Source organism: Ovis canadensis, chromosome 2 (assembly GCF_042477335.2).
Source record: "Ovis canadensis isolate MfBH-ARS-UI-01 breed Bighorn chromosome 2, ARS-UI_OviCan_v2, whole genome shotgun sequence".
NCBI classification, from domain to species: Eukaryota; Metazoa; Chordata; class Mammalia; order Artiodactyla; family Bovidae; genus Ovis; species Ovis canadensis.
The window spans coordinates 241,883,654-241,899,527 of record NC_091246.1 but is presented as its reverse complement, the minus strand read 5'-3'; the positions used below and the strand labels follow the sequence as shown (position 1 = coordinate 241,899,527).

Genomic DNA, 15,874 nt, shown 5'->3' with positions numbered 1-15,874 from the left:
GCCAGCTCACCAAGTTGGAAGAAAACTTTCACACAAAAATGGAGTGGAGAGTGCTATTAAACACTGATAGGAGACTGCTAGCAATAACGGAGCAAGGGTTAGTGAGTCCCTTCATAACAAGTGAAATGAGGAGGAACATTCCTGCTGTGTGAACCAGGATCAGAAAAGACCAACTGCACAGAGATGAGAGCGGTTTTCCATTCTCATCTCTGTGGAGATTCCTGCCATCAGTGAATAATCCCCACTCCCATCTGAAACCCTTTCTTAAAAAAAGAAAAATGGGGTACCCAGGTTAGTCTGTTTTATATAGTGGGTCCCCAAAAAAAAAGTTTTGAAGGCATGATTTTGCCAGTAAATAAAAGTATGAAAATCACTAAGGCAATGCAGGCCAACAATTAGACATAAGGGATAGGGGGAAAAAAAAAAAGGATATATACTTGAAATGGAAGGCTTTCAAGTTCTTCATCAGGAATGGACAGCATCTAACTCCTACTGGAACAGAGCCTGAAGTAATTACAGTAGCAACAAGTTTCAGGCCACTAATACTGCCATCTTGACTGCTGACAAAGAAATAATCACTGTGAATCCCCAGACAGAAAAAATAGTGGAAAAACTGAAAAACCTATCAAAAGGTAAAACAGAATTTTAAAAATTATGAGTATCTATTTTCTTTGGTTTTTTTTTTTACGATACTGGTGTTTTTTTTTTTTAACTTTAGATTGTACTATAAAAAGGATGTGAAGCCTTTTTTTTTTTGTTCTTCCCCCATTCCTACATTGCAAAGTAGGTAAGAAATACCATTTAAACCACAAAGAGAGCAGATGAATAACAATCCAGGAACCATGAGAGAAGTCACCCAACATGAACTGCCTGTTAACTACAGAGTTTTTATGACAGTCTGGTCTGGAGTTCAGTGGTAGCTACAAAAGAACACTCAGCTTGGATTTCTCCACAGAATTCTATGGTCCAGTTTCAAAGGTGTGGGTCTCAATGAAAACTGTGGAACCAAAAGGAAATGGCTCACATTTTTAAGTAATTAAATAAAAACTACTTACTGAGCATTTGTCCTATGTCAGCCTCTATGCTAGCAATACTTCATATCCACTTTCTATCAAATTCTTACAGGCATTACGGAAAAGGGAGTTTTAAAAATCCCGTGCAAGTAACAGCAAATTAAGACCCAAAGATATGAAATGCCTCTCCAAAGATACAAAACTCAAATTCACCATGGCCAGAATTTATCACAGAATTCTTAACTCCAGAGTTACAGCTTCGCAACCAACCACACAATACTCCTTTTCAGATAGTTATACAGTTTTCATTTTCTAAAGGACACTGTTATTCTTGTCAAAATTTCACAATATTTCTTAATCCAAAAGGAAAACATTTCTTTCAGCAAAGGAAGACAGGAGGCTTGTAAGAAAAAAGAACAGTAGACATATGGCTGCTTTTTATTCTATTTCAAAAATAATTCTTTTTTCCCCTAGTCTGAGAAAGGAGACAAACAGGCAAAAAGGAAGTAATAAGACAGGTCAGCAGTACTGAAGAGTGTGATAATACCAAGTAAGGTGGTGAAGAAGGAGGCATGGCATGAATACACAAGGTTTTGAAACAACTCAAAGGTATTTTACAAACCTGGTCACTGACAAAGGCACTCAGTGAAAAGTAACAAATCAACAAAAAAAACAACCAACCTCCTAAAAGGCATAAGAAACATCCAAATTAACATGGAAGGAAGCCAGATCCTTGGTTTCAAGGCTGAATTGCGGGAACCAACTCTGAGCACTGCCCTATTTCTCTACTTCAGTTACACAAGCCAGCAAATGCACTTATTGTTTAAGCCATTATCAGCTGGATTTTCTGCTACTGTGGCTAAGAGCATACTGACTAATCCATAACATAAAGGGTTGGAGTGAATAATGGGCAGATTTACACATCTGCCCTGAAGTTTTGATTTTTGGCTCTGGTATCCTTGGATGCCAGACAGGATACACAAGCACACACACAGCTGTTATTATTGAGAAGGGAAGTATACAAATCTGAAAAAAAAAGTTTCTGTAGGTGCTATATTATAAATGGCAAACCAACAGTTAATAGGAATATTCTGCTCAGGCCAAATAATTTTCTTTAAACATTAAGCCAATGGTTAAAATTTCTGCTTAAAAAATGTGGTTTCCTGTTGTTTTTGAAAAGGTATCCGGCAAAGAGTAGACCATCATTACTTGTTGACTGCAGTTTCTTTATAGATACATAAAGGTATTTTTCTAGTTCACTATGGTTTACACACCTACATGCACTTATGCCCAAACTTTCATCCCTTGGAGGTGGCCTCTGAGAGTGTTTAACACTGGTTTTAAAAAGAACATTTCATTCAGGCCCTCTAAGGGAGCCTCCTAACGATTCCACAAAGTTTTCAGTAATATTTTGATGGTGGTGGATTTCATAGAGCTGTGTCCTATGACACTTCCACAGAGATCAACAGCTTAAATGTTTTGTGTATATGTAGGTTTCCTGCTTCACATGTAAGGAATGCGGAAGTCACCACTTCACCCTAACAACAAGCAAAAAACTAAACAGTCTGAAAAATCAAAAATTATTCTTAGATCCATAAAAGAGATGAAAATAAGAGAAAACCACTGCTGCCAAGATCAGAAAGACAGACATACAGGTCATCACGGCTACCCTGACCACGGACTCAAACAGACACACTGCCCAAACCAGTACCAGACTAGGAAATCCTGAACTGTAACCACCAAACTACCAAGTGTTGAAATACGCAACTCTAGCCTACCCAAACTATCCTGTCTCAACAAAGGGAGAAGGAAAAATACTAAGAAACATTTGTGAAGTTGATGGTCCAGAGATACAGGCTCACTAACACAGTGAGACCTAATTGTAAGTCTACAGAACACTCTCCCTTCCCTCACACTTCACCATCACATTACTAAAAACCTACTTATGGCATTTCCTTTCGCTTGATATATCAGGCATGGCTATCAAGGCATAGCAAAAGGAAAAAAAAAAAAATATCTGAAGAGTAAGGGCACACATCAAAAACATATATGACAGGGATACCGAAATTTTCAGAATGGGAATTTAAAACAATTATGATTAATATGCTAAGGGCCCTAAAATATACAGCATGCAGGAAGAGATGGGCAATGTAAGCAGAGATGGAAATCCTAAGAAAGAACCAAAAAGAAATGCCAGAGATAAAAAGTACTGTAACCGAAATGAAGAACACCTTTGATGGGTTTATTACCAAACTGACTACAGATGAAGAAAGAATCTCTAAGCTAGAGGATCTATCAATAGAATCGTCAAAATGGACAGAGTATCCAAGGATTGTGGGGAAACTATAAAAACTGGAACATACACATAGTGAGGATATCAGAAGGAAAAGAAAGACAGAAAGGAACAGAGGGAATATCTGAATCAATAATGACTAAGGATTATCTAAATCAATGTCAGACACCAAACTGCAGATCCAGGAAGCACAGGGAACACCAAGCAGGAAAAGAAAGCAAAAAATTATACCTCCCAACTATCATCTTCAAATGACATAAAATCAAAGAAAAAATACTGAAAGAAGCCACAAGAAGAAAAAAGTCTTACTTACAGAGAAGCAAAGGAAAGAATTACATCTGACTTCTCCTCAAAAAGCATGCAAGCAAGAAGAGAGAAGAGCATAAGTTTTGAATGAAAGAAACCCACCAACCTAGAATTCTGTATCCTGCAAAATTATCCTTCACAAGTGAAGGAGAAATACTTTCTTAGCACACAAAAATTGATGGAATTTGTTGCCAACAGATGTGCCTTGCAAAAAATGTCAAAAGCATTCTTCAGAAAGAAGTATAAATAACACAGGCCACAAACTGATCCATATAAAGAAAGGAAGAACCTCAAAAAAAGAATAAGTAAAAGAAAAATTTCTCTTATTCTTAACTGATCTGACAGACAATAGTTTGCCCCAATAATAGCAACAATGTATTCAATTATGCATGCTCATGTCTACATCATATACATACATATACACACATATGCTTTTTATACAGCTGAAATGAATGACAGTAATTACACAAGGGATAGCAGATAAAGGTTAAGATTATTCTGTGATTACAAAGCCCTTTTATGGCCATATTTGAAAGTGGACCTTAGTTAACTATAAATGTATAATGATCCTAGTCAAACCACTGAAAAAGTTGGGGAAAAAAAAAAGTAGTAGTCTAACTGACAGGCTAAGAAAGGAAATAAAATGGAATCATAAAAAATGCTCAATTAAAACCACAAGAGGCAGGGACTTCCTGGTGGTCCAGTGGCTAAGATTCCACATTCCCAATGCAGGGTGCTTGGGTTCGACCCCTAGTCAGGGAACTAGATCCCACATGCCACAACTAAAGATTCCATGCAGCCAAATAAATAACTTCTTTTTAAAACCCACAAATGGCAGAAAAAGAATGAAAGACAAACATAGAAACAAAAAATAGAAAACAACAAATATAGTAAACATTAATCCAACTATATCAATAATCACTTTGTCAATGGTCTAAATGTACCAAATAAAGAGACTGTCAGAGTGGGTCAAAAAATGCAATTCAACATATGCTGTCTACAAGAAACTAACTTTAAAAATATACACATACAGATTAAAAGTACCATGCTAAATTAAGAAGTGCTTCAGTTACTTTATCCAAAGGGTTTTCTAGTATTCCAGCCATCTAGGATCCCATCCTCTTGCTACATGGAATGTTTTCATTCATCTGGTTTTGTTTTCTGTACTCAAGAGATTTAATAGATGACTACAGGGCAAAACTCTGCTTTCTTTGCCTTTTACAGAAAACTTCCCAAGGCGCTCAACATCTGGTTCTGAATTTAACACAGGCAGAGGCAGTGCTGCTCACAAAACTGTTTATAAAGTAGTTTTCCTCAAACCACTCCTTAATACCATAACCAAGCAACCCTTCACGAAAGTAAGCCTAAGAATACTTGTCTTTAGTGCACAATGCTGAATCCAAACTATGTTAACTTTCACTCGGTTAGTTTTACAGATGACAAGTCACTTCAGAGAACTAGGTAATCAATCACAAAATGCTACATTTCCATTTAGAACAGGAGGCACACATGACTAGTAAACAATCTGAGATTACTACAGGTTCAGTTCCGTTAAGTTCAGTCGCTCAGTCGTGTCCAACTCTTTGTGACCCCATGAATCGCAGCACGCAAGGCCTCCCTGACCATCACCAACTCCCAGAATTCACCCAAACTCATGTCCCTCAAGTCGGTGATGCCATCCAGCCCTCTCATCCTCTGTCATCCCCTTCTCCTCCTGCCCCTAATCTCTCCCAGCATCAGGGTCTTTTCCAATAAGTCAACACTTCTCATGAGGTGGCCAAAGTATTGGAGTTTCAGCTTCAGCATTATTCCCTCCAAAGAACAACCAGGACTGATCTCCTTTAGGATGGACTGGTTGGATCTCCTTGCAGTCCAAGGGACTCTCAAGAGTCTTCTTCAACACCATTACTACAGGTTACTGAATAATAAATTGGAAACATCAACTGCAATTCAGGCAGGGCCAGGGAAAATTATTTTGTTTGATCTTTGTTTTTCTTAAAGGATTAGGAATTCTACCATGATAATAAAACTAAATGCTTGCAAGCAATGGAAAATCCAAAATAAAACTAGAATTCTATTCACAATAGCATTAAAAAAATAAAATATACTAGATCTAGTTTAACAAAAAGCATGTAAAGACCTGCACACTAAAAATTTCAAAACTTGGGAAAAACAGTGCACGCAGAAAGATGAACAATCACCTACCTTGTGCAATACACAAAATTAACTCAAAACGGACCAAAGACTTTAAGAGCTAAAAAACCAAAAATTTTAGAACAAAACATACGAGAACCTCTTTAAGACCCTGAGTTAGGCAAAGATTTCTATACCATAAAGCATGATAAACTGGACCTCATCAAAATTAAAACTATTTTTAAAAAATTTAAAGTTACTACACTTCAAAAACAACCATTTAAGAAGAAAAAGACAAGCAAAGGATCAGAAACTATGTATATGCAAAACACATATACATAAAGTCTGATCAAGGACTTGATTCCAGAATACAGGGCTTCTCAGATGGTACAGTGGTGAAGAGTCTGCCTGCCAATGCAGGAGACCTAAGAGATGTGTGTTCAGTCCCTGGGTTGGAGAGATCCCCTGAAGCAGGGCAAGGCAACCCACTCCAGTATTCTTGCCTGGAAAATCCCATGGACAGAAGACCTGGTGGGTCCACAGTGTCACAAAGAGCTGGGCATGACTGAAGCAACTTATTAGCACACATCCAGAATATACAAAGAACCCTTACAATTCCACGGAATAAGACAAACAATGCACACCCACAACTGGGCCCAAAAAATGAGTGGACATTTCACCAAAGATCCACGAATGGTAAGATGCTATGCATTACTGTCATTAGGGAAATGCAAATTAAAACCACAATGACATAACTATTTCATGCCCACTAGAATGGCGATGTTACGTAAGAAAAATAAGAACAAATGTTGGCAAGGATGTAGAGAAATTGGAATCCTCATACACTGCTGGTGGGAATGTAAATGATGAAACTGGAAAAGTTTGAATTTCTCCCAAGTTTAACATAAAACTTTTACATTCAGCAATTCTACTTCTAGAGAAGTGAAAACATGTTTCTATAGGAAAACATCTAGTAGCCAAAAACTGTAAACAACAAACACCCTTCAATTGTGAAAAGTTAGACAAAAATGCAGCATTATCCAGAAAACAGGATAATTTAGCCAAAAAAAAAAGAGGGGGATAAACTACTGACACATACTATATCATGAATAAAATCTCAAAAACCTCTGAAGAAGAAAAAAAAAAAAGAAGCCAAGCAAAAGGTCACATACTGTATGGTTCCATTTATATCAAATGTTCAGAAAAGACAAATTTAAAAACAGGAAGTAGGAAATTCCCTGGCAGTCCAGTGGTTAGGGCTCTGCACTTTCACTGCAGAGGGCACTGGGTTCCATTCCGGGTAGGGTAACTAAGAATCCCTAAGGCCTGAAGCACACACATATCCACCCCCACATGCAAAAAAAGAACACAAACAGAAAGCACATCAGTGTCTGACTGGAGCTAAGGGTGTGAATGGGCTTCCCTGCTGGCTCAGCAGTATACAATCCACCTGCAATGCAGGAGTCATGGGAGACGAGAGTTGGAGCCTTAGGTCGGGAAAATCACCTGGAAGAGGCACGGCAACCCACTCCAGTATTCTTGCCTAGAGAATCTCATGAACAGAGGAGGCTGGTGGGCTAAAATAGGGTCACGAAGAGTCAGACATGACCGAAGTGACTTAGCGCATGCACATATTCAAGGGTGTGAATGGGGATTAACATAAATGACTAAGAAAAATCTTACAAAAGGGATGAAAATATTACCAACTTGATTTATGCTAAAGATTGCACAATATAGAAAGTTACTAAAAATAATTGAATTGTACGCTTGACAGGAGTGGATTTCAAAATATGCAATATACAACTCAATAAAGCTGTTTTTCTGGGACTACCTTGGTGGTACAGTGGCTAAGACTCCACAATTCCAATTGCAGGGGACGTCAGGGAACTAGATCCTACGTGCAGCAATTAAAGAATCCCCATGCCACATCAAAGATAGGAGATCCTGAGTGCCACAACTAAAATCCAGAACAGCCAAATAAATTAACAGATATTTTTTTTAAATAAATTGTTTTTAAAAATAGAAATCTGATCTTTAAAACAGGTGTGGAAAAAAACAATGAAGAATCTATAGTAGGTACTCAACACATGAATGTTGAATAAATAAGGAGGAATGTAATTATTACAGGCAGTGATGTTTTTTCAGAGTATCCTAACACATGTCTGTCTACTGGGAGGAAGTGTGAAAATATACGATAACACTGAGAGGAGAGCCACACTGGGATAACAGAGATACAAGCTGGAGTGTGCATTCAAACACTTATAGCTATGGGGTATCACAAAAGTCATTAAACCATGCTGAGTTTAAATTTTCCTGTAGAGACTCATCTGAGTACTTAACACAATGAATGAATGCTTACTTATTATGGTTGTTAGTGACCTGAGAACTGATACTTGGTGGCAGCAGCATAGTATTAATAGTAAAAACTACATTAGGAATGGCCCAATATATATTTGGTAAAAAAAAAATGTTACATTTCCTTGGTGACAGATGGTAAACAGACTTCTTGTGGTGATCATTTTGTAGTGGTTAAAACTAAAGCATACAAGAACCTTTTTCTCAAGGAAATAGACTGAGGTGAGGCAAAGCACCACCAATCAAGACACAAAATTCCTCAAGAGTGGCATGTATCATTAAACATTGCACATGCAACAAAGGCAGTCCAATGGAAATACATACATCTAAAATGCTTATACAAAGTAAAATATTTTTAAAGGGAAGGTATGTCAAAAATAAAACTAGGCAGACAGCAAGAGTCATTAAAATAAGAAATAACCCACAGCAAAAGTTCGTTCCTTCTTCACAGGGAAATCATAAATTAAGGAGAAGGATGTATTTTATTAAATTGCTGATATATTGGAAAGAGGAAAGGCACCACGCATGCAAGTAATGTTTCCAGCTCCATTTTCAAACACCTAGAGCCATAGCATTTAGTTCAGAGGTGGATACAGTCCACAGGACAAATCTGGCCTGCCACCTATTTTTGTAAATGAAGTTTTATTGAAAGATAGCTGCACATTTTATTTACATTTTGTCTGTGGCTACTTCTGTGCTTCTACACCAGAGTTGAATACTGACTACGAGACTGACTGACAAGCCTAAGATATCTACTATCTGGCTGTTTACAAAAAAAACTTTTTGTAGATTTCATTTGTTTACTGTTAAGTATACGCTGATACAGTTTAAATGTTTAAACCAAGGAATTAAAGGATAAGAGTTCTGACCCTGATAATGCACTGGTTTAAAAGATATTCTGGGCACATTACATGATAGGATATACCCTGATGCTGCTTTGGAGTCTGTTCAGATATGAGAAGACCTAAGCAAGATTTAATTCCGTTTCCTCACATCTGTATCATAGGCATAATACCATATCTTCCAGAATGGTATGTACAGCACCCAAAACTGTTAACAGTAGCTGGTAATAACTATTCAATAAATGTTAATGCCTTTCATCTACATACTAAGCTGGGGCTTTCATCTCCTCCTTGTAAGTTTACATTAACCCTCATTCTTTAAAGCCAGGCCTCCTGTCACAGAGAGACACTGTTGGGCAATATACCCTATTCCTTATTTATCCAATATGGACCTGGCAATCTGTAACACCCCTGAAACTTTTCTAAAGTGATGTCCATATATAACATGAGACAGTTTCATAACTATCGTTCTTATCATGTAAAACCTCAAGATACACACACACACACACTCTCATATGTCTATGTACAGACATACATAGTTTTGCCTTAGAACTCATTTCTCAAACTCAGAGAGCACTCTTAGTTCTAGAATAATAACTATATTATCCTATCCCCTTTAAGACTTTTGATTTTTATAATCATTTTTCAGTCTTTGTCTTTCCAAATAAAAAAGGACTGATCGTTTTTAATCAGTCCTCATTTCTGAGTCCATAATCTTTCTGGTCAAAAACAAAGAAAGAAAAAAAGAAACAAACAAAAAGATCCATGTAAACTATGGACTTTGGATGATAATGATATGCCAATGTAGATCCATCAACTGTAACAAAGGTACCACTCTGGTGGGGGACAGTGATAATAGGAGAAGCTATAAATGTGCAGGTCAGAGAGTACAAGGGAAATCTCTATGTTCTACCCTCAATTTTATTATGAGCCTAAAACTGCTCTAAAAAATAAAAGCTTTAACTTAAAACAATAATAAATAAAAGATTTAAAAATCAGAATCCTCTAGCAAAATGGTATTTCCCAGGACAGTCCTGATTCAGGCTTGTCATCCATTAGCTCCCTTAAGTGTCCTGGATTGCAGCATGAATTATATGGTCACCACACTTCTATGCCTCAACTTTCTCCATCTACAAAATTACTCAGCAATCCAAATTACAAACTTAATACAAAACTAGAGGAAGGGAGTGTGTGTACCATCTTCCATCTTGAAAGATTTAAAACTTTGCCACCCAAATTGTTAAAATAAGTTTCTTTTCATTCTTAAAGCTGGCTGCTTAGCAGCCTCTTTTCCCTCGTCATTTTCCAGGATCCAGATGGTAACATTTTTTTAAACCCCATATACAAAATAAGCTAAACATATAATTGGGAAGATCTATACTCATTAGCATCCTGTGTAGTTTAAGAATGTATATAGAACTATTTTTTAAAGAATCTGATGAAATTTTTAAAACAAAATGCTTTATGTGAGAAAGTAAGATATTAAACATATACACGGGGAAGGGAAGGGAATCTGAAAAACAAGGCTAAATATTAACTGTGGTGCTATTTCAGTAGTGTTACTAAGTTAACACACTCCAGCTTAAAGGAATCTGTACTGTTTACACTGAAAGATTCTCACATGCAGCCAAAGAACAGCCAGAGATGTTCATACTAAAGCTGAAGTGGATATACATGGGATGCACCCAAACTGGGATAAATTCCACACTGCTGTGCTGCCGAGGTACAGCCTAAATAACATGAGGCACTTTAGGAAGGCACAGAACACCCAGGACACCTCTAGGATGAAGGGATTGTCCTTTGCTTACGCAAAGTACTTCTAATGTCATCAGTGGCAAGAGATTTCTAGAGTTCAAGGTGGTGCAGAGTAATGGTTCTTACCCAGGTTTAAGCTTGAAGAGGATCCATGTGAAGAGAGGGAAGGAGGTGGTGTCTGTGAATGTCCTGGTCCCTGACTAGGGAGAGGCATGCCCACGGGTCCAGGAGAGGAGGAAAAGCTAAGGCCGTTATAAAAACTGTGTCCAATGGGGGTCAAGCTGCTCGATGTCCTCTTATAAAGGTCACTGCTGCCAGTCAGGGAGTCACGGCGGGAGCCACTGCCAGTGTTGGAGTTTGCAACTAAAATGGAATTAAAACAATGCAGATAAGAACAGGCCTGTTCTTCGAAGAACAAGCCCAGTGACCTGTTCCTAACACTTTGATCCAGACTCCTTACCACCGCAATTTGTCAGCAGAGACAGCCTAACTGTTCATGTGGCAGTTCTAGGGGCAGGTAGAGTAATAAAGAGGACATGGCTCTGTTAACATGAAACGTTTTTTTCAAACCATCACACGTATGTTAAAGTCTCCTTCCTTTTGTGTCTCATATTATGGGGTAGGGGTGGGTTAAAATCCTCTGATGGCCACACAAGTTATGGGAAAGGTGAAAGAAAATGGGCTAGAAAGAATGCCTTTCATCAACCCAAAGGTTCTGGTAGAAAAATGGAGTAGAAAAAAAGATTTGTGAAGGGGGTATTGCCCCACTACACAAGACTTACATGAAAAAGCCTGCTTTCTCAAAGGGTTCAATCAACAGATATTACTAGCCCCCAATTCCAATTTAAGATACTGTCTCTCAAATAAACCCCTGTTTTGATCACATTGTCTTACAAACACTGCAATTATTCCAGCACTTTCCTTATTATTTTCCCACTTCTTTTCTCCCATTAAAACATTTAAAATATCTTAAGTCTTTTTTCCTTCCTCCCACTTTTCCATAATATCCACCTTAATTCTTCTCAAGACTAGAGAAAACTCATGACTCTTTAAGGCTTGCAGGTTGTGGAGTATACCACCCTAAGATTTTGGTAAGTCCTCCTCCCTCAGTTTTTCATATCCACATTTGTATACTTCCCTCCACATTCTCCCCAATGCCTGCAGAAATCTCCCCAGATTTTCTAATCCTTAAAAAAAAATGGACTCTTTGAATATAAATAAGTAGCAATGTGTGTGTAAACCTGAAATAGGCCCCAAATGTATAACTTGATTTGAACAGTCCATTATCTCAAAGACGTGTGGAACAGCTGGGTTCCCACGGGACTTGGTCCAGCTCTGCCTGTGGTTATTTGTCCAGGGTTCCATGCACTGTCAGTAATTCCATAAAGATTGTAAAAAATAATTAAAATTTAGTTTCAGCACATCAGTGTGATTTCTACCTGCTGTTCCAAACCCTCCAAGGGCTGATCCCAGGGTGGCGCCGAGAGAACTGCTACTTCCAAATCCCAAGGATGTGTTGGCAGGCTGGGCGGAGCCCTGGGAGAAGAGGGAGCTGCTCTGTGAATTGCTGCTCAGAGAGTTGTTGCCGTAGAAAGAGCTAGATGCCAGGTTGTTACTGGGCTGCTGCTGGGGCTGGGGCTGGGGCTGCTGAGTTCCTAAAGGGCGAAATGGTCCATTTGTTGTTCCAGCAAGACCACCGGCTGCTCCATTTGCTGAAGCTGCAGCCGCTGCAACAGCTATGTAGAAGAAAGCAAACCATATGGCTATGAAAGAGACTGGCCACATTTCCAAACTGCATTGTTATCCTTTTGAAAACCTTTTAATGCTGCCGTATCTTTTCAAAGCAGACACAAATCTTGTAAAGAACTATACAAATCTGTCTTTGATCCCTTCACCTGAAGCTTCTATTAATATTTTTCTACTTCTACTCTCAATTCAAACTCAAAATACCACTGGAGCCAAGTTCACTATGTGGGCAGATTATAAAAAGTCTATAATTTAAGATAGATCACTATGTGGGCAGATTATAAAGAGCCTATAATTTAAGATAGATATGGGTATCAAAAGTACTCATTTCAAATACAACTACTTCCTAAAGTTTCAAGTTCTACAATTACTTACATTAAGGACATTTTCTCTAGAATCACATACTGAAGCCCTGCAATTCTTACGACACTTAAGCGTATTTCTCTCCCCTAGATATCCCCACTGTTGTTCCCAAATTTATAATGTATATAATAATACAATATATATATATGACATACATAAAGACTTAAAAAATCTATTGCTGCCCTCCCCCGCCATAGCAAGAAACAAAAACAAAACAAATACCAAATTGTCTTAAAATAACGATATGAGTTTCTGTGAAATTAGCCTTGGACTTCTGCCAACAGTGCCATTTTGTGTAAGTAATCCAACTTGCTATGCTCACAGTAGAGCAGGTCCTTGCTGCTAACCAGCTGGTACACACTGTCAACAGAATCAGAATCTATCAAGGTCATTTGCCACTTCTGACTCTTTCTCTTTGAAAAATTACAGGATAGAATTTTTACTCTGAAAATTGTCAAATAAAGTACCTTTCAACATAGTTAAGAATATCATCCATTCTCCCTTTCAAATCTGAGTGAGTCCACTAAGACATAAGCTCACCTGCTTGTGCAGCTGAGGAACTAATGATGACTGGGGCAGGAGCTACAAGTCGAACAGGAGCTCCAAGACCATTCCTTGCTCCTGCATTCACCACAAGGGCACCGGTTTGGTCATAGTAAGCAGCGGGAGCCAAGACTGGATAACCTAAGAATAATAAGATGACAGATAAGTATATATGAAGCTAACAAATGTTTCCTGGACACCAGCATACTGTAAATAGTTACAAACTCAGCACTAGGGACAGAAACACCTAGGTTTATAATCCTGGCTTGACCACTTAAGATAGCAGCATAACCCTGAGAGTCTGGGTAGTATCCTCATAAGGTTAATAATAATACCTGACTCACAAAGTTCTTATAAAGATTAAAAAATGAGTGTGAACGATGTAGCATGCTACGTGGCACAGTAGGGGGTAGTGTAATTTATTATATACCAAGTGTTAGAAAGGGAATTTAGTGGAACAGGAAACAACTGTACTCTTCAAAGTGCTAACCACAGTTATCACCAGCAACCATACACTGACAATTATTTTATGTTTTCTTAACTATACAATTCATATCACATAATCTAAATATAAATATACTGCAAGTGATCGGGAAACTCTAGACAAGCTTCCATTAACAGGTTCTTTCAATACTCTGAGACAGTATCTTCAAATGCTATTGAGCCATAAGATTAATTACAGTTGACTTCATAATAAAACATAAATGCTTAGTAACTAACAACATGCATGATCTAAGTTCAAGTTACTCAGTGAATTCATAAATAGACAAGCTGATCTAACTATATGCCAGGGTCAATAAGAATCCATAAACTTATACTGAGGTCTCAGAAGGACTTGTTTAAAAGGCAAAACATCAAACTACAGGCAATCCATGCAAAGAATAAGACAAGGAGACAGTAAGCTAAGAATAACATGTATTCAGCGTACATATCAATCACAGGTAGACAGCTACAAAGCACCTCTACTGTTTGGGAGAAATTCTAGAAATGTAAGGGGAACATGATCAGAGAATACTAGGAATGTCTTCCTAATAATACTGTTCACAATTATCAGCCTTGGAGTGATGCTGATACAACCTGGCCACTCCTTTCATTCTTAACACTGAGGGAGAAAACAGACTACCACCAAAGGAAAACAGGTTAATCTAAGCTATGTGTGGAGGTTCACATATTTCCAACATGTAAGATTATGACTGGCTCAGAATACTAGGTGCGCTCATCAACGAACTATGGTCTAAGTGAGGGCAAGTGTATGTCATCCTCGCCAGCCCCCAAATGATGACAAGCCTAAGCAAGTCCAAAGTACTGCCATTCTCCTCTGAACCTCCCCCCAATAAGCAGACTTTTTCCCCCTCGAGTGACGAGGGACAGCAATGCAGCCTCACCCGGCATGCCTGCAGCCAGTCCTTGTCCAAATGCAAGGGCAGAGTTCACTGCTGCAGCTGCCACTAGTGGATCAGCTTGCTGTCCCTGCTGGTTCTGATTTGGGGTCAAAGGACGCTGGCTGGCTCCTCCACGGAGAACCTGGGAGACAGAAATAAATCAACGTTTTCTTCACTGGAAACATCTAAGACCCAACGCGTGCTTAAGTTAAATCAACTTTAAAAACTGATGATTGTAAACCATTTTTCCAATAATGTTTTTATGTGACATGGATGTTAGGATTAAAAAAAAAATCAATTAATAGCATTTCATAAAAAAAATAGCATTTCATATAGTGAAATTTCATTCTACCACTTTTAGTTTAAGAAACATATTACCTTTATAAGAGTTAAAACCATTTAAAAGTTATAATTCAGTCATTAATCAAATACTTAATGCCTAACATCTGGCAGGTTATTAGGAATAAAGCAATGAGCAAGACACACAAAGCTCCTGTCTTCTTGGAGTTTTTATTCCACCAAATGGGAGCTAGACAGTAACCCTATAATAATCAAAAGAGGGTGAAAAAAATTATGCTAGAGTGGATGAGAGGTTTAGATATGATAAACAGGAGTAATTTACCCACATCACCAAGTTATAATATCTGTACTAAAAACAATAAAATAAACAAGCAATAAAAAAGGTTGTATTTTCTTTATGGAATATGAGAACAAAATGAAATCAACGTATTTGACTGTAGAAGGCATCATTTTTCCTCATAAATTTCACAGACAGCAATCTAAATCAATGTAAGTATCAGTCAAGAACCCTGACATTTCAGTGGAGAATACCTGTTCTGCCACTGTGATAAAGGATCTTTTTCTTTAATTAATGAAAGATAAGATGCTGATAATCATTGTTAAGAATCTATTTCAAAAGATCTATACATGACAGTAAGTAAAAATGCAAAACTGAGTAACAAAGCTAAGACTACCAGTTTATGCATTTTGCAAGGTTTTCAAAGGTGAAGTTCTTATCAGATCATTTTCATTATCACTTTGCTATTTATAAAAGTTACACATGTAATCAAGAGCCCGTGTACAGAGAAACACTACTATCAAATATTTATTAAATGAGTATTTAAAATGAAAGACACTATCCAT

The 15,874-nt window shown here is 37.8% G+C and overlaps 1 protein-coding gene and 1 non-coding gene across 51 annotated transcripts in view; both read right to left on the bottom strand.

Annotated features, from left to right (window-relative positions):
• The window catches only part of PUM1 (pumilio RNA binding family member 1), a 122,612-nt gene that overhangs the window by 20,419 nt on the left and 86,319 nt on the right, over positions 1 to 15,874 (bottom strand). For 21 of the 50 annotated variants that reach the window (XM_069574789.1, XM_069574792.1, XM_069574790.1 and 18 more), the window contains 4 exons: positions 14,735 to 14,873; positions 13,347 to 13,490; positions 12,137 to 12,433; positions 10,824 to 11,060 (listed from right to left, as the gene is read on the bottom strand). In XM_069574789.1, coding sequence (XP_069430890.1) covers positions 10,824 to 11,060; positions 12,137 to 12,433; positions 13,347 to 13,490; positions 14,735 to 14,873 — 817 coding nt within the window. The remainder of the gene's footprint in view (positions 1 to 10,823; positions 11,061 to 12,136; positions 12,434 to 13,346; positions 13,491 to 14,734; positions 14,874 to 15,874) is intronic. The other 29 variants (XM_069574806.1, XM_069574808.1, XM_069574807.1 and 26 more) reach the window with 3 other exon arrangements.
• On the bottom strand, positions 14,542 to 14,618 carry LOC138434883 (small nucleolar RNA SNORD103/SNORD85). The gene has a single exon (XR_011254942.1). It is a non-coding gene; the product is annotated as a small nucleolar RNA SNORD103/SNORD85 (small nucleolar RNA).